This window comes from Carettochelys insculpta, chromosome 10 (assembly GCF_033958435.1).
Source record: "Carettochelys insculpta isolate YL-2023 chromosome 10, ASM3395843v1, whole genome shotgun sequence".
Taxonomy (NCBI): domain Eukaryota; kingdom Metazoa; phylum Chordata; order Testudines; family Carettochelyidae; genus Carettochelys; species Carettochelys insculpta.
Genome location: NC_134146.1, coordinates 4644893 through 4666683, shown reverse-complemented (window position 1 = coordinate 4666683; position 21791 = coordinate 4644893). Strand labels below are relative to the sequence as shown.

General features: G+C 50.9%; 1 protein-coding gene across 3 annotated transcripts in view; it reads left to right on the top strand.

The window, feature by feature from the left end:
* MAP3K13 (mitogen-activated protein kinase kinase kinase 13) overlaps positions 1-21791 on the top strand; it is a 78268-nt gene that overhangs the window by 44459 nt on the left and 12018 nt on the right. For 2 of the 3 annotated variants that reach the window (XM_075004390.1, XM_075004389.1), the window contains exons 5-12: positions 7814-7997; positions 10946-11137; positions 13447-13605; positions 14989-15147; positions 16691-16799; positions 19658-19767; positions 20048-20221; positions 20935-21072. In XM_075004390.1, the coding sequence (XP_074860491.1) occupies positions 7814-7997; positions 10946-11137; positions 13447-13605; positions 14989-15147; positions 16691-16799; positions 19658-19767; positions 20048-20221; positions 20935-21072 (1225 nt within the window). The remainder of the gene's footprint in view (positions 1-7813; positions 7998-10945; positions 11138-13446; positions 13606-14988; positions 15148-16690; positions 16800-19657; positions 19768-20047; positions 20222-20934; positions 21073-21791) is intronic. The other variant, XM_075004392.1, reaches the window with a different exon arrangement.

The window sequence follows — 21791 nt, the reverse complement described above, 5'->3', positions numbered from 1 at the left end:
ATGGGCCCTGGAGATGACTCTCCAGGAAAGATGGCACAGATCCTGATGGCTAGAACTATATCCAAACACCAAAACATGTTCACAATTTCAACAGCTGAATGCAACTCAGGACATTTCACTTCTGTGTTAAGTACCTGATGGCGGGGAGGGAGAGAAGAAAAAAAGTGCCCAGCTGCAAAATTCTGTCACTCAATGACCTGTAAAGTAACTGTCCTCTACAAGTCGGGGCTCTAATAATGAGAAACAATGAAACCCAAGTAACACAGCTGTAAATACCACCTTTGATGATTGAACTGAACTTGACTGAACCCTGACTGAATGCAACTTATCGTAAAAATCAATCACTGCTAAATCTCAGACTCAACTGGGAAATCCACCTCTGCCTACTTCTGCTAACATATAAAAGGCACTCTTGTAAATGTATTTTCTTCTACCAAGTGCCAGTGGCACCATACGGAGGGCTTTAGGATGTTTGACCACTGGAAAGCATTCGTGGGCAGAGGTCTTATCATGGGAAGGACTCCATCTAAGTAGGCAGGGAAATAGACTTCTGTAATAGAGCTTTGGCACAAATGGTAAAAAAACTGCTTTGAACCAGAAACTCTTTAAACTAGGAACTGGGAGATGCTAGTATAATTGTACACTCCTGGCTTTAATGTTGTTGAGGGGGAGGAAAACGAAGAAATAAGTATGCACTGATGGAAAAAGGAACAGCAGTGAAGGAGAACATAGGCTACATCTACAACAGAAGCATCTGTCGACAGAAAAATCGTGACAGAATCTGTTGACAGATCACCGCTACACACCTTGCTCTGTCGATAGAGAGCTGCCAGACTGCACTGCCCTCTGGCGACAGCAGAATGGCAGCTCTGCAAACAGGGCAGACTGGCAACCGGAAGCTGCCTCTGTTGACTGAAGTGTCTGTCCTGCACTTCCATCTATATATTACTTGGTTGACGTCGAGGCAAATGCAGAGTTCTTCTTTGAGTGGTCCTCGTGGGTGCTCCACAGTAGGTGTCGGGCTCACCCCGGCGCCGCAGATTGGAAATTTCCAGCAGTCTCCGTCGGGTCGCGCATGCGCTGATGCGCGTCGGTCCTTCGTGCGCTTACGGTCACGTGCACGATCCGGTCCCCGTCAGTTCCTTCTCAACTGCCAACAGCTGCAGATGGAATCCACTCTGGCTCCAACACCTGAGACAGATAAACTCTGCTTTATTTATTGTTAATAGTTATAAGTTGATGCCTAGTTATTATAGTTGTTTATGTTAGAGTGTATATAATTAAAAAGGAAAAGAGAGCAAGGAAGAGTATGGAGGCGGCCGTCTCCGGCGGGTCCGCTATCTGAAGGCTGGGAACGTTATCTGTTAACTGTTATCTGCTACTGGACTGAATAACTGCTAAGTGCCCTGTTAGCACTTTAAAGCTCAAACAATGTCCTCGCTGGGTTTTAAGAAATGTGACTCATGCCGGGAGGCCATGCCTGCCTCAGATGGACATAGCAAATGTATGCGGTGCCTCGGGGAAGCCCTTGTCCCCCAGAAATGCCCTCATTGCTCTAAGCTTACAGCTAGAGCTTGAAAGGACAGGGAAATGAGGCTAAAAATGTTTCTGTTCGATAACGCCCTCCAGCCTGGGACATCGGAGAAGCCTCATAAGGAGGGCTCTTCGGGCTCGCCCAAGAGGAAGGCGGCTTCCCTAACCTCCTCTGTGCAGAAGAAGAAAAAGCTTTTACCAGCTCGATCCCTGCCAGTTACTTCTGTGAGCGGGACGAGCGGAACACGGGGCCTGAGCCCGCTGGCTTCTCATAGCAGGAAGGCCGCGGCACATGTACCCGCGCAGGGGCCTCCGACTGTTAAGGAGGCGGCACCAAGGGCCCTGCAGGAGTCGGAAATGGCGGCACCGGCTTCCACGGCACCGAGCCTTGCGGCACCGACGGCACCCGGCACAGGGCCCAACGGTGCTGGAGGAGATTACCCGCGTGGCATCGTGGGCAGTGGAACCGAGCGCGGCACTGACTACGGTGCCGAGGTCCCCCAGCACCGGTGGGAACACCTGCGGCGCCCGAACGGGGGAAAGCGAAGACCAAGACCCGGCACCGCAGTCCTTCCCCAGAGATCATTGCGCTGCCATTATCACCTCGCTCTCCCACAGAGATTCACCGGGCAGCAACTCCAACAGCCTGCCTCAGACTTCCATCTCCGTTCCTTCAGCCGCCATCCCCCGGGCTTAGACACTTTTCACCAACCTGCAGCAGGGATCCCTATGAATACTATCACAGAGGATCCCCGCCTTTGTCAACGTCATCTCGATGATCATGCCCTTCCACATGTCACATATACACTTTCCAGTTGTGGTCCAGGTCCCCATCACCGGGCCCTTGCCCCTGTTGTTATGGCCGCCCTTACCACACGGGACACCGGCACAGGGGATCTGGATCTCAGGGTAGATCCCCGCCAACGCCTTGTCAACATCACAGCACACAGTCTCACCCTGGGGGAACATCACAACTTTCCCAGTCAGAGAGTGGTTCAAAGGATTTGGACCCCCATCCGGAAGCCTCAAAAGAACAAACATGTGGACAGAGTCAGGAACCTGAGGACTTAAAGGAAATGTATCATAGTGATGCCTCCTCGTCCTCCCCAGATGAAGCAGTTGTTCCTGGGGATATCTCTTCCCCCAGATGACCTTAAAGAGTTTCAAGAATTGTTCAAAAGGGTGGCTCAAACACAGGACATTCAAGTGGCAGAGGTGCAGGAGAAACACCATCAGCTCCTCAAAAATCTGAGACCCCCGGCTTCATCCAAGATCGCCATCCCATTAGATGAAGCGATTATGGAGTCGGCCACCAACATATCCTACAAATAAGAGGGTGGATAAGAAGTATTTTGTCCCAGCGAAGGGCATGGAATTTCTGTTCAGTCACCCACAGCCGAATTCACTAGTGGTTGAATCGTCGCAGCACAGAGCCAAAATGTCCCAGTATAGGTCAGGGGGATCAGACAAGGACACAAAGAAATTGACCTACTCCACAGAAAGGTTTACTCCTCATCTACCTTACTGCTGCAAATGACGAATTACGTCGCTCACTTGTCGAACCATAATTTCGACAATTATTGGAGACTTACCTCCCTCATGGATTCTCTTCCAGAGGACAAGAAGCCAGTCCTCAAAGTGATCATCCAGGAGGGCTACGCAGCTTCACGAGCTGGAGTTCAGATTGCCTTGGATGTAGCGGACACAGCGGCTCGTTCCACAGCCACTGCGGTAGTAATGCGTAGGGAATCGTGGCTCCAGACGTCCGGGATTTCCAGGGATCTGCAAGTAAAAATCGCAGATCTTCCTTTTGATAGGCAGAAATTATTTGCAGACTTAACCGACTCGGTCCTAGACTCCAGCAAGGACTCGAGAGTTACACTTAGGACCCTGGGTATATGCACCCCCCCGTACAGGAGGAAGAAGTTTTACCCTCAACAAAGGCGTTACACTTATCAGCCACAGCGTACTCAATGTCAACAGGGGTATGACCGGGGCGCCAACAACAGCCACAGCAGTACAGGGCCCCTAGATGTCGGCCCCAGCAGGGCCGCGCCCCCTCTGGGCAAACCATGAGACAGCAGGTTTGACAGGTATGTTGGGGACTGCAAGACCAAGACCGTGTCTCCGTGCCAATCTCAACACTTTTCACCATCGGCTCAAACAGTTCTACTCTCAATGGCAAAGCATCACCACAGACAGACGGGTATTGGAGATTATAGCCATGGGGTACACAATCCCTTTTCAATCATTGCCACCACTGAAACCTCCCACCAGGTCCTTTTTCAAGGATCCCTCTCACCACACACAGTTAAAACAGGAAGTGGACCACCTCATGTTCATAGGGGCGGTGGAGAGAGTACCGGAACAATTCCAGGGGAAAGGCTTCTACTCACGGTACTTCCTGACAGAGAAGAAGACAGGAGGCTGGAGGCCAATCCTGGATTTACGGGCCCTCAACCGGTATTTGCACAAGCAGCGTTTCAAAGTGACTACAGTTGCTTCCATAATCACGGCACTGGATAATGGAGACTGGTTTGCAGCCCTCGACTTACAGGACGCGTATTTTCATATAGCAATTCATCCGGCACACAGACGTTTTCTCCGATTCACAGTAGGCAGAGAACATTTCCAATACAGAGTTCTTCCATTCGGTCTTTCTTCGGCACCCAGAGATTTTACCAAAACCCTGGCGGTAGTATCGGTGTACCTACACAGTCAAGGCGTCTTCATTTTTCCATACCTAGACTACTGCCTGCTGAAAGGAACCTCCAAAGCAGAGGTCTTACGAATGATACACATCACCACAAACACATTTGCCTCGTTGGGCCTCATCATCAACCTCTCGAAGTCAAAGACTGAGCCCACGCAAAATATAGAGTTTATAGGGGCGCGAATAGACTCTGCTACATCAAGGGTATACCTGCCCGATGCCCGTTTTCGTGCCATCAAATCCCTGGTACAAGTAATAACGTACAGCCCCACTGTCCCAATCCTAACATGTCTACAACTGTTGGGGCACATGGCGACCACCACATTTGTGGTACAGAACGCCAGGCTGCATATGCGAGGCCTGCAGCATTGCTTGGCGAGCATTTACAAACCAATAGCCCATACTGTTCACAGGACAGTATCACCCACAATGGAGGTGTGAAGGTCACTGGCATGGTGGGCAGACCCCAAGAACTTACTAGTAGGGGTGCCTTTCCACCAACCACAAATTACCGTTTTTCTCATGACAGATGCATCCCATATGGGATGGGGAGCGCACATCGGCAACGAAGTCACTCAAGGGTATGGTCCCCTGTGGAAAAGACACTGCATATAAACATACTAGAGCTCAGAGCAGTGTTCAATGCGTGCAGGCATTTTCGAAATTACCTGCATGGCAAAGTAGTCGAGATAAATACCGACAACACCTCCACCATGTTTTATATCAACCAACAAGGAGGGGCCAGATCTCGTGCGCTCTGTGCGAAGGCTGTCCGGTTGTGGAACTGGTGCACTGCCAACACTATAACCCTAAAAGCCTCATACTTACCGGGTGTCCACAACGTAAACGCAGACCAACTCAGCAGACGCTTTGCACTCACACACGAGTGGCAGATCCGTTCCGACCTGCTCCGACGAGTGTTTCACAAATGGGGGGGTTTCCCCAAATCGATTTGTTTGCCACTCACAACAGGAAATGTCACCAGTATTGCTCCAGAGCGGGCATAGGGCAGGGATCCTTGGGGGACACCTTCATGATTCCATGGAAGGGCCCTCTACTGTATGCGTTGCCTCCCACAACACTCATCCACAAGGTTTTGGAGAAAGCCAAAAGAGAGAGAGTACACATGATACTCATAGTCCCAACCTGGGACCGACAGCAATGGTTCCCTCTGTTTCTGCGCATGGCATGCCACCGGCCGTTTCCCCTACCGGCAGTTCCGGACCTTCTCACGCAGGCTCGGGGGTCAATAGTGCATCCACATCCTCAGGGACTCCGCCTACAGGTGTGGCTAATCCATGGCTCAGTGCCTTAGAGAGCACATGTTCGGAGGGAGTGAAGCAAGTCCTGGAGTGCAGTCGGAGGACCTCCACCAGAAGGACTTACGAGCAGAAGTGGACACAATTTACCTCCTGGTGCTCTTCCAAGCAGTTAGCTCCTCTGGACGTCCCTATAACTGTAATTCTGGACTACTTGCTGGAGCTCAGACAAGAGGGACTCTCCCTATCCTCGCTAAAGGTCCATCTCGTGGCTATATCAGCTTTTTGACTCAAAGAGGAAGGGCCAACCATATTCACCCATCCTGTTGTCACTCGGTTCCTAAAGGGGTTAGCAAACCTGTACCCGCCTCGGAAACCGATACCGCCATCATGGAGTTTGGACTTGGTCCTCCACACGCTGTTGGGACCGCCCTTTGAACCATTGGCCATGGTTCCCCTCCGGTTACTTACCATGAAGACAACCTTCCATCTTGCGATTACGTCAGCCCATTGGGTGAGCGAATTTGCAGCAATAATGGCGACACCGCCCTGCACAGTGTTCTCAAAGGAAGCGGTGGTCTTACGATTACACCCAGCCTTCGTTCCAAAGGTTTCTTCAGAGTTCCACATTAACGCACCAATAGTATTACCCTCGTTTTATCCTAAGCCTCACAATTCCAGTAAGGAGGCGCGGCTGCACTTATTAGATGTGAGGAGGGCGTTGGCCTTTTACATAGACAGGACTAAGCTTTTCCGGAAAACGGACAGACTCCTGGTGTCCCTCGCACCCAGGTCGAAAGGGGGAAGGCCTGTCCTCACAAAGGATTTCAAACCACATCGTATCCTGCATAAGACTGTGCTACGAGCTTCGCAAGACCCCTCTGCCAGTTCCACCCAGGGCTCACTCCACTAGAGCGATGGCGGCGTCGACGGCCTTCTTCAAGGGAATCACGCTAAGAGACATCTGCAGAGCGGCGACTTGGTCATCCTACGACACCTTTGCCAAGCACTATGCCATGCATCGGGTGTTTTGATGAGGATACACGCCTGTCGACAGCAGTCCTTTCAAGGGCAAGCTGCACATAAATCGGGTACCCACCTCCTTTTTTGGGGTCACTACTGAGTAGTCACCTACTGTGGAGCGCCCACGGGGACCACTCGAAGAAAGAGAAGTTACTCACTTGTGTAGTAACAATGGTTCTTCGAGATGTGTCCCCGTGGGTGCTCCACTACCCACCTGTTCCTCCCCACTTCGGAGCTCTGTTTCGTGTTTTTCAGAAGCATCCAGAGCAGTTGATCAGGAACTGGCAGGGACCGGATCGCGCACGTGACCGTAAGCGCGCGAAGGACTAATGTGCATCGGCGCATGCGCGACCCAACGGAGACTGCTGGAAATTTCCGATCTGCGGTGCTGGGGCGAGCCTGACACCTACTGTGGAGTACCCATGGGGACACATCTCGAAGAACCGTTGTTACTACACAGGTGAGTAACTTCTCTTTCTCTGGAGAATCTGTCAAAAGAATGCTGTGCATGTGTAGATGGCTGTCGACAAAACTCTCTAGTGTAGACACAGCCATAGAGCTGAATGGTAATGGGGATAAAATGTTGCATAGTTTTACAAAAAATAGACTCTTGCCAGACCAGCCTGCTCTCTTTGAGATTTGTTTAGACAATCTACCTCAATTTCAGCAAGGCATTTGGTACAGTTTCACATGGGAAATGATCAGTTAAATTGGAGAAGATGGGGGATTAATATGAGAATTGAAAGGTGGATGAAGAACTGGCAAAAGAGGAAACTCCAGTAGGTCATCCTGAAAGGTGAAGTGTCAGGCTGGAGAGAAATTACTAAAGGAATTCCTTCTAGGGCTTGTCCAGTTGTTGCTTAGTCTTGTCTTGAGTACAGAAGATGGGACTAGATGACCTAATGATGTCTCTCCCAGTCCTATACCCCTATAATGCTGTGGGATTTCCCCCTCCCCCGCCTCCTGTAGACAAATCCTTCAATTTGTTTTGGCTGTTGTGGATTTTAAATGTTTGAACTGTCTACAGTTACACGTTCAATGTTGCACAACCCTCCCTCTCCCTCCCTGAATGTCACTGAAAAGCAAGTCAGCAGTATATTAACTTATTTCAGCATCTGACGAAGATTTTAAATGTTCTTTGCTACTTGCTGAAAAGGTTGACGTTGGGGGTCATAAGAGATGACAAAGGAGTTGACAGCTGCTGTCTCTAGTATGGCCTTTGCAGCAAAGCAATGTGTGAAGTTGGAGATCATCTTAGCTATGTGACTTGCTTGTGTGTTTCCAGATACGTGGGAGGTTCCATTTGAGGAGATCTCGGAGCTGCAGTGGTTGGGCAGCGGAGCACAGGGAGCTGTCTTCTTAGGCAAATTCCGAGCGGAGGAGGTGGCGATCAAGAAAGTGAGAGAACAGAATGAAACAGACATCAAGCACTTGCGGAAGCTGAAGCATCCTAACATCATCGCCTTCAAGTAGGTTGTGACTTCTGTCATCTTGATGATTACTAGGAAAGTATTAACTTGCTTTTTCTGGGAGAGGGCACGTGTAGCTGTTGTGTGCTGGCCAATTTGTGCGTTCCGAGTACAGGAATTACCTTCTGGTTTATCCAGTCTTCTGTAGGTAAAACTGGAAGCTTACTCTTTCCCTCTTCTCACAAACAGGTAGGTAGTGTTATGGGCGCTGAAGTGCTGTACAGCATTCCTACCCTCAGGTGTCATAGGGGTCAGCCTTCTACGCAGAAACGAAGCCCTTTCAACTTAGCACATGTACTGATGAAGGAAAGACCAAGGAGGCCCCAGCCACGGAGGTTTCACCCTGCACAAAGTCATGTGGGAAACTTGTCCTGTCATGCCCACTGGGGAGGGCCTCACTATTGGTTAGAAGGAGGGCAATGCATAAAGCAGGTGGGGTGAACAGAGCTAAACAGAAGAGTAACTCCTCTTCCCCTTACATGACGTAAGGAACAGGAACAGCTTCAGGTTTATGGTGGACAGCAACAATTACAGGTACAAAATGCCCCCTTTCCAGCTGGCAACAGACGGTGGGTGATCACTGAACGTCTGTCCAAGGTGATGCCTTACCCATGGGTTGTGAAGCTCTGTCTTTGCCTACATGACTAACACAAGAGTAGAGTCGTGCAATTGGGGTAGCTCACACCCTGCGGAAGGTGCATTCCCTAGTCATTAACTCCTGTGGGAGTGAACAAAGAAAAATCTTCTGTAGTCCTTATTCAGGATTTGAAAGTCCCCGGGACCATCAAGGGTTCCTCCTGGGCTGCATCAGGACACGTTCAGGGTCTCATCCCACCACGAGATCTGGGCAAGATGAGTTTGCATGACGGCGTATGTGCTTTCCTCAGCGGATGAAGGGCTCTCTGAGATGCTCTGCATGCACCAGAGGACGTCTTAGGACATGGCCTTTTTTCCATCCTGCTGCTTAGTTAAACCTTGACTCTTCAAAGTAGTTAAGTACAATTCTAACTCTGTGTTATGTGAGTATCCCACGAAGGTCTGAGCATTTGGGGCACCTTGAATCCTATGTTGCACAGGTTTGTTTGAATGACAAGAGCTTCTTCCTCTCCTTTACGGCAAGGGGCGGGAGCGGGGAGATTTCCATATCAGTGTGTTGAGTGCTAGGTCAAGATGTAAGTGATGCACTGACAGGATGTGTGAGATGCTGGTCTGAGCCCATCCACCTGCCTGTGTACTGGCCTCAGCACCACCTGTGGGGGTTATAAACCTTCTCCTCGGAGCAGCCGTGACGCTGGACAGCATAAAGCAAAACCAGGTCTCTCGAGTCTGAGAAGTACTCAGGCAGTTTATTACTGGTGTCCGTTACTGGGCATGGCTGTTGCTCTCAGGACTGTGTAAAACATGGATACGGTCCGTGCCCTAAGGTAACAAACCACCATACTGCAGATGAATAATCCAAGTAGCTTTTACTCCTAACCCCATGTTATCAAAGTGATGTGTGTAGATACTTCCCAACCTAATTTAATCATAGCGAATCCTAGGGCTGGAAGGGACCTCAGGAGGTCATCGAGTCCAGCCCCTGCCCAAAGCAGGATCAACCCCCACTAAATCATCCCAGCCTGGAGTTTGTCCGGCCGGGATTTAAAAGCCTCTAGGGATGGAGATTCCACCACCTCTCTAGGTAACACATTTCAGTGCTTCACCTCCCTCCAATTTAACTATTGCTACAGGAGGATTTTTGAAACGTTCCAAAGTATGTGGTGAGTAGAACTGATTTCCTTGCTGTAAGGAATATGAACAAGAATTTAGCTCCAGAGGGAGTGGGGGAAGAACCCTTATTCTCTTAACCTGGCTGAGTACTAATGAAAGGTCCGGTTCCCAGTACTTCAATGTGGAATTTCAGCTGACTCCAGTGGGAGCTCTGCACATGATACAGCTGTGAAAATGAGTGCAGAGTGACTTAGTAGAAGCCAACCAAGCAAGTGAATTATGTGACAAGCTAGAAGGTGACAGCGGTGGTTCAGTTAGCACAAGTCATGTTTCTCCAAAGCATGTCTGACGAGGTACGCAGGAAATATAAACCCCATTACTTTGTCACTTTAACACTGCACAGACTAATGCAAACAAGCCTGAAGTAACAGTGAAGTCTAAGTCCTGGTTACTGCAGAGAGACCTGCTAAGGTAGGTGGAGAAAATGTAGCCGCAGGCGTAAAGAGAAATGGAAGCTTAGCTCTCTTCAGGCGTTCTGGCAGCGAATTGTACAACAGCCTGTGTTTGCTGGGTCTCGCATTCCGGAGCACTTCCCAATTGGCTATTTACTAAGGGTGTTTTTGGTTTGTTTTTCCTTTTGACGCATCAGAAGCCCCTGTCTTTACTTGACCTGGGGGCTCTGTGGTACGATCTAGACTTGTATGGCAATGTCTGTGTTCCTGTGCCTGTATCCCTGGAGAAGGAAGGTCAATATGAGAGTACCTTCAGCTCACTGCCACGGAAGTCAGTGAGCTGGGGGCATTTGGTACCTTTGACAGCCAGATCACAATACAGTGCAAACCTCTCTCACCCAGCACCCTTGGGACCTTGAGTGGTGCTAAATAATAGACTTTCCCAGACCACGGGAGGTCGTTATTGTCTGTCTAGCAGCATTACCAACACTTCCACTGCTTGCTGGGCTCTTAGAAGTCATTTAGGGAAAATTGCAGCTCAGTAACAGCACAGCACGCTGAGAGCCAGGACCGGTGGCTGGAAACAAACTTGATGGGACCACGGGAAACTTGGCCACACCCATGATAAGTGGTCGTCTGGCTAACTAAAACCATGCCAGACCACGGCTGTTGCCGGACACGAGAGGTTCAACCTGTAGTCAATTTCTGTGAGGCAGAATCCCTTTGCTGGCGAGTGTTGGGTTTGATTTGCAGCTATGTGTATGGTGTCTGTGTGTTCTCCGACAGAGGAGTTTGCACTCAAGCCCCGTGTTACTGTATCATCATGGAGTACTGCGCCCATGGACAGCTCTACGAGGTGCTGCGAGCGGGTCGGAAGGTCACGCCTCGGCTGCTTGTGGACTGGTCCACAGGGATCGCAAGCGGAATGAATTATTTACACCTTCATAAAATCATCCACCGAGACCTCAAGTCACCCAAGTGAGTCCTTAAAATGTACAACTGTAAAACAATAGGTTTTGGAGTGGATTCTTCCAACAGTGAATATTGAGCTTGATTGGGGCCCTTAAACTTTCTCCTGGTGTGGCCCATGACTCAACAGAGATTTTTCTTATGGCCCCTCTGAGTTGGTTCTAACGGGACGGACCACCCCTGCTCTCATTTATATTAAAATTCTGTGCTTGTGGCAATGACACTTCTGGGGGTGGGGGGTACTAGCAGGAAGGAGGTCTGCTAATCAGATGGCTAATTTTCCGTTGTGAAGAAGTGAATCACTTTATCTCCTTCTGCTCTGTATTTGGTCTGTCCTGTGTGTCTGCTCTGTTCTGGCCTCTCATCCTCTGCGCTTCTAAATATTTATCTTCTTCTTCTCCTACACCTGCTGCCCCGCTGGTACTGCCCAGCCACCTAATCTCATTCACCCTGGACATCACCTGTCCTTCCCTTCAGTGTTCACGGTGTGTTGGATGACTGTGGCTCTGTTATTGTATCAGTATTTGGCTATGCATGTTTTAAACTGTTTATTACTTGTTTGGGCAGTGAAGCAATTTCATTGATATCACACTTAGTATTTTTATTATTGCTAGTTTGAATAGCAACATAAATTTCCCAACAAATAGGTTTGTTTTCTGTACTTGTTACCATTAATTATTTTATCCACAGTGTGCATCTGTGGATGGCTAATTTACATGTTAATCTAGGTAGTCATTTTATGTAAAAACACGCATTTACAAGGAGAGGTAAATACCCCAAATGCAGTCAACATTGATGTTCCCATTATTACCTTTATTTACACCAGGATGGACTTTGGCCCCTAGAATTTAGAATCAGAGTTTGAGAGAAGATCAACTCATCTGTGAAACTGCATTCTTATTAACCCTGTACTCTGACCCTAGCAAACCTCCCCAGCAGGGCACGCCGACTGGAAAGAGAGCGTTTGCTAACAGCTGTTGCATGAAGGGTTTGAGTGACTGTGCTTAAAACTGAGGCTTGAGGTAGAAGGTGTTTGAAGTGTATTGCTGAAAGGAGAAGCTTTGCTTCCAGAACTCTGTAATGCATGCAGGGCCTGGGGCTTCTAGCAGTGGTAGAAGCCAGGAACAGGTTGGTCAGTAACACTGGAGAAAGGCAAGCAAGATTTGTTAAAGTAGTTTTCTGTACTGCAGGGGTGGGGAGGCTTTTTTGGGTTGGGGGCCACTGACCCTTAGGTGTGACAGTTGCGGGCCACACAAGTGGGAATTAAAAAACCCTCACTGATGTTGTTCCTGACTGAAAGGCAACGTTCTTCTACCACACCAGCCCCAGAGCTAGTGTGAGCCCCTTTGGGCTCTGAGGCTGGTGTGTAAGGGGAATGAGGGGTCCAGAATGGGAGGGAGCTACCAGGAAGAGGGCTTGGCATGGGGGGTCTGGGTGGGTGGGAGATACAGGAGGGGTTTTGGGGGGTGGAGGTCTGACCAGGTGGGGGTGCAGGAGAGGGACAGCATTGTGGGGCCTGGGTGGGGAGTTTGGAGTGGGTGGGAGGGGGTGCAGGAGCTGTCTGGGGGTGTAGGATCTGGGCAACAGGGGTGCAGCTTACCTGTGCAGTGCCCCGGGGTACACGTGGCTGTGTCCCATCCCTCCGCTCCCAGGCACTGCCCTCAGCTCCTCTGATTGGCCAGAATTCCAGCCAATCAGCGCTGCGGAATGTAGCATCTAGGAAACCCTGCTGCTGCCCAGCTGGGGAGAGGGCAGCCAGCATCAACCGTGCCACATGGAGCCACTTTCTGCCCCTTTGTCCCGGGCAGAGCCCATGGGCTGAACGCAGCCCCAGCTTGCTTGGTCTGTCCCATGAGGCTCAGGGCTCCAAACCCCCCACCCTGCCACAGGCCGCATGCTGGGGAAGGGAGCCCTGGGCCTTGGGGTCCGAATCCAGGCAAGATGGCTCCCTCGTTAGTGGTGCAAAAGCAGGAAAGAGTAATTGTGAGTCCCTCCTGTGCTGGCAGAGCGACAGGCTGTGTTGGAGTTGTGTAGGGAGATGTTACTCTGAATGGAGGGAGAGAACATGCTGAACTGGCAGATCAATTCCATTTACTGATCAAATTATTCTGAAGCTGCAGCTTTAGTTCCTGCCTGTTAGGTCCAAGGTAAACCACGAACTCCTACACCCTCACTTGGCCTATCGACAGAATACCTGACAGTACTAGTGAGTGACAAAGGACTTGGAAGTCCTCTCCTGGAAGTACAGAGCATTTTCTCATGGCTGATATCTTTGTTTGTTTGTTTGTTTGTTTGTTTTTTCTCCCCTCTTTCTCCAGTGTATTAGTTACTCATACAGATGCAGTAAAAATTTCAGATTTTGGTACATCTAAAGAACTCAGTGATAAAAGCACAAAAATGTCCTTTGCGGGTACTGTGGCTTGGATGGCCCCGGAGGTGATACGCAATGAGCCAGTCTCTGAAAAAGTTGATATCTGGTGAGCAGCACTGTTATGTTAATTACACATCCTCACCTCCCTTATTGCCCGTCAGGTCTTCCCATTTTATAGCCCTTCCAGCACCCTTTCCTCACCCTAAGGGCTCTATCATAGCTCCCTACTGGACTTTCCATTCTCAGGGTTGCTGGTAAGTATTACGTGCGCCACAGTGAGAAATGCAGCTGTGATGACAACAAAGATCGTGTATTTGGAAGATGCTGGTTGCTGGTTAGAGCCGAAGGTTCTCAGTACTTCACAGAAGTGGGCCCCAAAGACCTGCCTCTTTAAAAATTAAAATAGTGAACAAACACAAGAGCCTGTTCTTCTATTCCATGTAAAGTTGTGGTTGTGTTGGTCCCAAGATATTGAACAGACGAGGCAGGTGGGGTAATATGATTCGTTTGGTTTTTTTGGGCCAGCTTTGAAAGAGACAAGCTTTTGAGCTTACAGTAGCTTCTTCAAGTCTGGTAAATGTAGTCAGAGTACGTAAAGAGGGGGAGAGACGCTGTTCTTTCTGGGGTGCAATAATTTTGGCCTTTGAAACTTACAAAGCATCTCTGGAGTGGGGGTTATTCAGTGAACGCTTTTCTTTGGGTCTCCTTTCTCCTTTGTACCATCAGTTTGCTATTTTGTAACGTTCCCTATGTGATTGGTAGATAGTACTCATTTCTTGCAGCCTTTTGTGAATTTTGACTTCTCTAGAGGAGAAATAGTCCAAATAGTGGCACCTGCACGGTGGCTGTGTCTGTAAAAATTCCTGTTGCTTTTTTGTTTCATTAGCTTTGGAAGGATTTGTCTGTGTAGTGCTGCAAACATGCCAGCAGAGGGCGTGTTTGCTTTAAAAAAAAAAATTAAATTGGTTAGCTGGTTTATTGTGACTACATGTAAATTCTCACTTTGTCCAAAGCAAAGGAGCTCTGCTAGGATTAGCAAACTATTACCAGTTGGAAAATTAACTTTGCCTTTTAGTTCACTGAAATTGCCAAGACTGTGACCCTAAACTATAGACTTGCCAGTGTTTGATTGTATTTTGCCCATAATTTTAAATATTTTTGAGATTAGAAACCCTAAAAGGAGGATGATTTGGTTTAGCTTTTCAGTGTAAAATGAAAGTTTAAACCAATGCAGTGGTGGAGGAAAGGCTAGCGCTTAGAACCGCGGCAGAGAGTCTGCCAAGTTCAAAATATCCCTGGAAGGGAGTGATCGCCCTTTCCCATTTGAATATGCGAACGTTATCCCTGTTGAATCCGTTTGCCATGTAAAATTGGATGTTACCTGCTGCCTGTTTACTTAACAGAGCAGAAAGTCTGAGTCAGTTCCAGAATGTGTTTTCTCTGCATATGTAACTCACTGTGGCAGTTTGTCCTTCTGTTTCTGAAACAGGTCGTTTGGGGTTGTTTTGTGGGAGCTGCTCACAGGAGAGATTCCATACAAGGATGTTGACTCCTCAGCTATCATCTGGGGAGTGGGCAGTAACAGTCTTCACCTTCCTGTCCCTTCCACCTGTCCAGATGGATTCAAAATCCTCATGAAGCAAACTTGGTAAGAGCACCCTGGGAGTTCCCCCAGGAGTAACTAGGCAAGTGAGAGAGGTGATGGAGAGTTGCCAAGCTGGGGTAGAGAGGTGGTATTACCTCTGCATGTGTTGCTGGAATGCTGCATCCCATTCTTGTGCCCACAATACAAGGAGGAGGTTGGTTAAGTTGGAAAGGGCTCAGAGAAGAGCCATAAAAATGATTGGAGGAGTGGAAAACGGCAAGTGATAGGACCAGAGAGCTCAGCCTATTTAGCATAATAAAGAAAAGGATAAAAGCATCTTGACCAGGGCAGAAAAGGACCTAATGGGAAACAACTATTTGATAATGGGCTTTTTGGTCTGGCAGACAAAAGTGTAATATGGTCCAATAGCCAGCAGCTGAAGCTAGCTGCCATGCGAGAGGAAATAAGCTGGGAGAGTGAGTAACCACTGGAACAATTCACGGGGGATAACTGTGGATTCTCCAGCAGCAGTTTTAAAATCAAGATTAGATGTTTTTCTAACAACATGCCTAGGATGTTCTCTGGCCTGGTACACAAGAGGTCAGACAAGCTGGTCACAGTGGTCCCTCGAATCTGTGGATCCATTCATACAACCCTGACAATTTCTTCTTCGTCTCTTGGCCGAGCAGCTCCCAGCTCCCGGAGCAGTGCTGTCTAGGAGTAATTCCTTGAGAACCCCAGTCCTCCTCATAGGCACCAAAACCTCTGTACCATGCGCACACGTGCCCCTGGTTGGTCACCTGCGTCTCAGACCTGGAAGTTTAACATCAGGTTTTCCCAAGGAAATAAACGTATCTGTTAGGGACCTAGATGCTTCTGTCAACGTGACTGGTCAGGAGCTAGTCATAGAGGAAATCCTGCTGTGCGCCGGTCTGGGGGCATGACCCTCATGGGTAATGTTCTCCAGATATCCCCCTTACCAGGTTACAGAGCACTTGGTCTTGTTCTTAGGAAAGATGAGTGCTGGGGCTTCATACTGCAGGCTCTCTGTTAGCAGGGAGTCCCTAGGGGGAATGGAATCGTAAAGAATACCTCGATGCTCCCACGTTAGCCAAGATGAGCAGCCTTCAGTTCTTTCTGATGCCTAGGAGATTGAGAGAGAGCCTGTGCTGTGTTGCTGATGGCTCGTCATTGACTCGTGCCTCTCAGCAGAGTGATCTGCTAAAGGTGTCAGTCCCAGATTCAGAAGCTCCAGGAACACCTGGCTGAAATCTAGTCGGTTTCACTAAACCAGCTGGAGTAGATTCAGTTCCTATACTTACCTTGAGCCCCCTGTTGAGTTCTGTGATTTCACAATCAGTTTCCTGTTTCACAAGGGTTCTCTGCCCCGTCGTTGTAGAATCGGGCAGACTGAATACAGCATGACAGCCGAAGGGCTACACACAGCAGGCTCTCAAGTGGACCAAGGAAACACACTCGGTGGGATAAAATGTTCTGGTCTGTTCCAGCTACAGCAGTTGCAGGGTGGCTTGGCCCAGTGGTGGATAAAACACGTGGATCTGTATCTGGCTCGCACGTCCCCTTCACTTGATTTTGTTCCTTTCAGGCAGAGCAAGCCCCGGAACCGTCCCTCTTTCCGACAGACACTCATGCATCTCGACATCGCTTCTGCTGACGTTCTGGCCACGCCTCAGGAGACTTATTTCAAATCCCAGGTAAATACAGCGTGGGCATAGCCCGTGGTGCTCGGAGGGCTGGGGGTCTCTCAGCTGTTGCTAACTCACGCTGGAAGCTGGGCCACGTGGGCATTCAGCCCAGGATGGTAATGGGCTTGTTGGTGTCTGAGGAAAAGGACAGGAGGGCCTTGCAAGGAAAAGGGCAGAATAATTAGTCCGAGGCTCTTGTTTTGGTATTTATGGTAACAATAAAGGTTTGTGCTGGGAAGGAGAACAGGGCGGAGACATTGGTACCAAGAGTGGTGTTTCTTTCCCCATAAGAGAAAAGTGGAAGAAGTCCTGAAAGAGCCAGCACAGCCGTGGCAGCCCCGTAGACCCCGGTGCAGTTTGCAAAGGGCCCACGAGCCTGGTTTGCAGTCCAGCGTTATGGCAGCTGACAACCTTGGCAGACCAGACAGACCTAACACACCAGCAAGCTCAGGCTTGCAGCTAAGCCACAACTGTCCCAGAGCAGCTTCTTTGGAGAAGCAAGGACTTGTGTGCACCATCCGGGCTTCTGGTGAATTCCAGCCCAAGTCCTGTCAAAGATAACCTAGAGGTCACTGCCAGGGCGTAGTGGGGAAGCCCTGGGGTCAGTGTTTGGCCCTGTTTTTTTTTTGAGAGAGGAGACGGAAGCAACGCGCCGAGTCCAGCACAGGGCTGGCTGGGCAAAGTGGCAGATACAGCTGACAAGGGAGAGAGGGCTGCTAGTCTACACTTGTCTGGAGCCTGAAAACAGATGCAGCTGCAGGTGGTAGAGGGGAGCCCCCCACCCATAAACATTTTCCCAGCCGTTCGCTTCCTGGGGGAGTCTCCCTGGCTCCATGCTAAGCCCCAGACGGGAGGAGACAAATGGACCTGCTGGCATTGGAACAGTACTTGAAATCTGGCTTTGGGGTGCAAGCAGAGGTCCCCTGGAAGCTGAGCTGTTAGAGGAGCCACCACGCTATGCTAGAGCAGGGAAGGGACCGAGGACTGCAAGGGGCAAAGGGAAGGAGAACATCTGTGTGGAATAATCACCAGGATCCCAGCTATCGGCCGCTCCCGGGATGACAGGAAGGGATGGTCCGTCTCACACGCTCCTGTATGGTGGGTGAGCACATGACATGTGGTTCTACACAACAGGGCCACAAGGGCTAGGGCCTTCAGTGGAGGGTTATTATTGGGCCGGTAGGCTCACGACCAGGCCTCTCAGACGTGGGAAATGCCAAGTATCCATTAAAAGAGAGCTCCAATGGGCAGCAGAGCTTATGTCCAGGGGGCTCCTGGGGCTCTGGGCAGCAGCTTGGGACTGGGCCCTGGGTGTGCCAAAGGCAGCTCTGCCCCAGCCTTGGTTCGGGGGGGCCCGATGGGACCAGGACAGGAGAGCTCAGTGAGGAGCAGGGCGGTTCTGCAGATGGGATACAGCTCCAGCTGGACATAGACCAGGTGTGCTTCATTACACAGCATGCTGGGCACCTTGGCTTGGCTGTATGTGGGGGGACAGAATACAGCTGTGCTGTGGGAACCAGGACCCTGAGAGAACCCCACGTCTGACATCTGCCGATGGTTCTGTGACTTCCTCCCAAGGGAGCCGGGGGCCAGGCTGCCATTCCCTGTGATCATTTGAGCAACCCCGGTTCAAGTTCAGCCCCTGCCACCCTGGTCTTCTGGCGGCAATGGCAGGTTAACCCGCAGCCATCCACCCTTCATAACTATCCTTTATTCAGAGCAAAGGCGTTACAGAGGAAACGCATCCGAAGGGCGCTCGACGGCACATCTGTCAGTCTGCACTGCCTGGGCAGTCACCCACCTCTGACATGGAGCCCTGTCCTTCAGGCCCTTTGCGCTGGCTTGGTCCCTCATGTCATGCCAGTCCCGGATCAGCTGAGATTGGCCTGCCCCTGTGCCAGGCTGGTCCCTTCAGACATCTCTCTGTTTGTCAGCCCTCTTCAGCCAGTTCAGACCAGGGGATGCGGTTTCCCCAGGAGGGTTGTGGGGTAAAGATTTTCAAGTTTGTTTACCTGCCTAGGGATTTGTATTAATTATCTCCCAGTGACTTTAATTCTGGTAGGAAACCCAGGTAACTTAGCATGGAGCCAGAGTACAATTCCTGGCCTATACAGGTACATACATTTGTAAAGTTGATACAGTAATCTACAAGGTGTTCCCTGTGTCTGGGTAACAAGACATACCTCACAGAAGCTGATGCAATGCTTACTGAAGTTGCTTTACCTGGGGAAAATACTAGGCAGCAGAGGAGACCCTGTGCTCCTATGTCTGGCCCTGTGTACATTGAAGTTTGGCTCTCTAACGTCCCTCTAAAAGGGATCTGGAGTCTCAGGATGGGTGAGATGATGTGGTCTCCTCCTTCCATGGAACTTGGTGGCCAGAGGGGTCAGAATCTATTTTAATTAAAGAAAATTGACCTGTGGACCTCTAGGGGCCATGTGAAGTGACTTGGAGAAGCCTGACGCCAGGTGGACATTTGCTTCCATATGACGTGGTCTCTGCAGGGGTAGCTGGAACCTGTAGGGCACGTCCGTGTCTGTGGACTGGGTGAGGTTCAGTCGACATCGTGAATAGGGATAGTAGGAGTTTTGCAGATCAGGACAGCGTGGGGGGTGGGAACTTGCCAGATCCCTGCTTGCACCAGACCTGACCCCAGGGGTACTGCTAGTCATGGCTCAGGGCAGCCCCCGAGCTGCAGGGCAGGACTGGATGGACGGGGGGCTGTGTGCTGCAGGGGGATGATGGAGCCGGAGAGAGGCTTTGCAGCAGAAGGGTGATGAGAGGTACTTGGGAATGACCCAGTAGCAGCAGAAGGGCCTCCTCTGCCGTTTTCCCTGTAACCGGGGGTGTAAAATGCCGTCCCACAGGCCGAGTGGAGAGAAGAAGTCAAGAAGCACTTTGAGAAAATTAAGAGCGAAGGAACGTGCATTCACCGGCTGGACGAAGAGCTCATCCGCCGCCGCCGAGAAGAGCTCAGGTGTGTGGAGGATCCTCCCCAGCCCCTCTGCCATGTCATGCCTTGGGGGTCACTGACCGCAGCGCTTGCGGGCGCCCTTTGAGTCTGAGCGTTAACCTCCAGTGCCAACGCACATGCGCTGCCACAAATCCAGACGGAGGTGGTGTGAACCGCACTAGCTCGTGGGCTGGTTTTCACGTGTCTTGGTCCCTCACGGTGAACCCTAGTGCAGACTAGGCCATGGAACGTCTCTGGCTTGCCCCTCCCCGTACTCGAATATGGCGTGTTCTGCCTGACTTAGGGAGGCGAGCCCAGGACAGCGTCCAGCTGAGCTTTGGCATCCCTGTGTCGTTCCCAGGCACGCGCTGGATATCCGCGAGCATTACGAGAGGAAGCTGGAGCGAGCCAATAACTTGTACATGGAGCTCAGCGCCATCATGCTGCAGCTGGAGGTCCGCGAGAAGGAGCTCATCAAGTACGTCCCTTGCGGGAGCGGGAACAGCCATGTGTGTACACTCCTGCGCCAGAGATGGGGGCCTGGACTCTGCTCTGCACTAGCCGGAGGCTCCCAGACATGGGCAGAGGACCATGTGGCTGAGTCTCTGCTTGAGTTCCCTGGGGCACTGTCAAGGATGGTGCATGACAGAGCAGAGAGCTTTCGTACTTTGCTACCAGCTGTGCTGAGCGGCCCCTACCATCTGCCCCTCTGTGAAGAGGAGCTGGTGTCATGTTACTGCGCACCAAGGTCACGCAGCAGACCCCTCGCTCCTGCAGAGAGAGCAGAATGTAACTCAGCCTTTCCGAGTACAAAAACGCCCCACGCCTTGTCAGTCCATGAGGCAAGCGCACTGTGTGCAGCCCCGGAAAGGTCACGTCTGCTTCTCCATCCAGCCAGAGGTGGAGTATGAGTCTAGGGCCCTGGGCCAGAGTAAGGGGGCCCTTTCCATCCCCTCCACGTGCATCTCCCCACCTGGTGCTGTTGCCAAGGAGCGAGATCAGGGCACGGGGTTTGCCTTGGTCCCACACCTGGCACTCCTGCTGGTGAGTGGGGTCAGGGTCTGGGGGCCCAGGAGCAGGGTTAGAGTGGTGAGGCTTGCCACTGGCTGGGGCCCTACTGGCCCAGTGACAGACTCACCACTTCATCAAGCGGTGACTTCCCTTTTACAGAGGGGCTGTTCTGTGTTCCAGGCGGGAGCAAGCCGTGGAAAAGAAATACCCTGGGACTTACAAGCGTCACCCGGTCAGACCCATCATCCACCCCAATGCGGTGGAGAAGTTGATGAAGAGGAAGGGGGTCTCTCACAAGCCAGGGAGCCAGACCAAAAGGTAAGAAACCTCCGTGCCAGGCAAGCCCCTGGCCAGGCAAGCCAGTCCGGCGCAGGAGAGCGACAGCCTGCTGTGTGGGTGAAAACGGCCACTACTTCCTCTGCATGTTCTGAAATCTGTCTGCCCGCTTCAGTTCAGTCCTGGGAGGCCTGCTGGCAAAGCAGAACCGGCCCAGCTGGCAGCCCGTAAGCTGATGTCTGGGCTGATGCCACACGATTAGCACACTTGTTCACTCACATCGTAGGGTGAATTCTGGTCTCCGTTACACTGGGGTCACCCTGGTGAGATATTGAGGCCACAGAATCTTTTCACTGGGGGGATGCAGGAGCCAGAAAGGCTCCAGCTCACCACTCAGAGCCCTCTGGAGTTCGCAGGGAGAAGGACACAGCTCCTGGTCTGCGCAGATTTAGTGCCCGTTTCTCGGTGGCCCTGAGGCTAGTGCTGGAGGCATTGTGGTGGGTGGCCAGGAACAGGCTCCAGGTCACCTGGAAGAAGAGCCTTGTTGCTGGGGCATTTAGCTCAGCCATCAGGCAGGTCTCCCGTGGGCAGACTTTCCCTCGTTCTGTATCCCTGGCGCATTGGGATTCTGTGCGCTCGGAGACTTGCCGACAAACCATCCGTGACTGATGTTTGCTCCTGTGAACCAGCCACTGTTGCTGTTTTGTGTCATGGCACCTGGACACCCTGCTGTGCTGGGCCCTGTAGGGACAGGTCAAGAT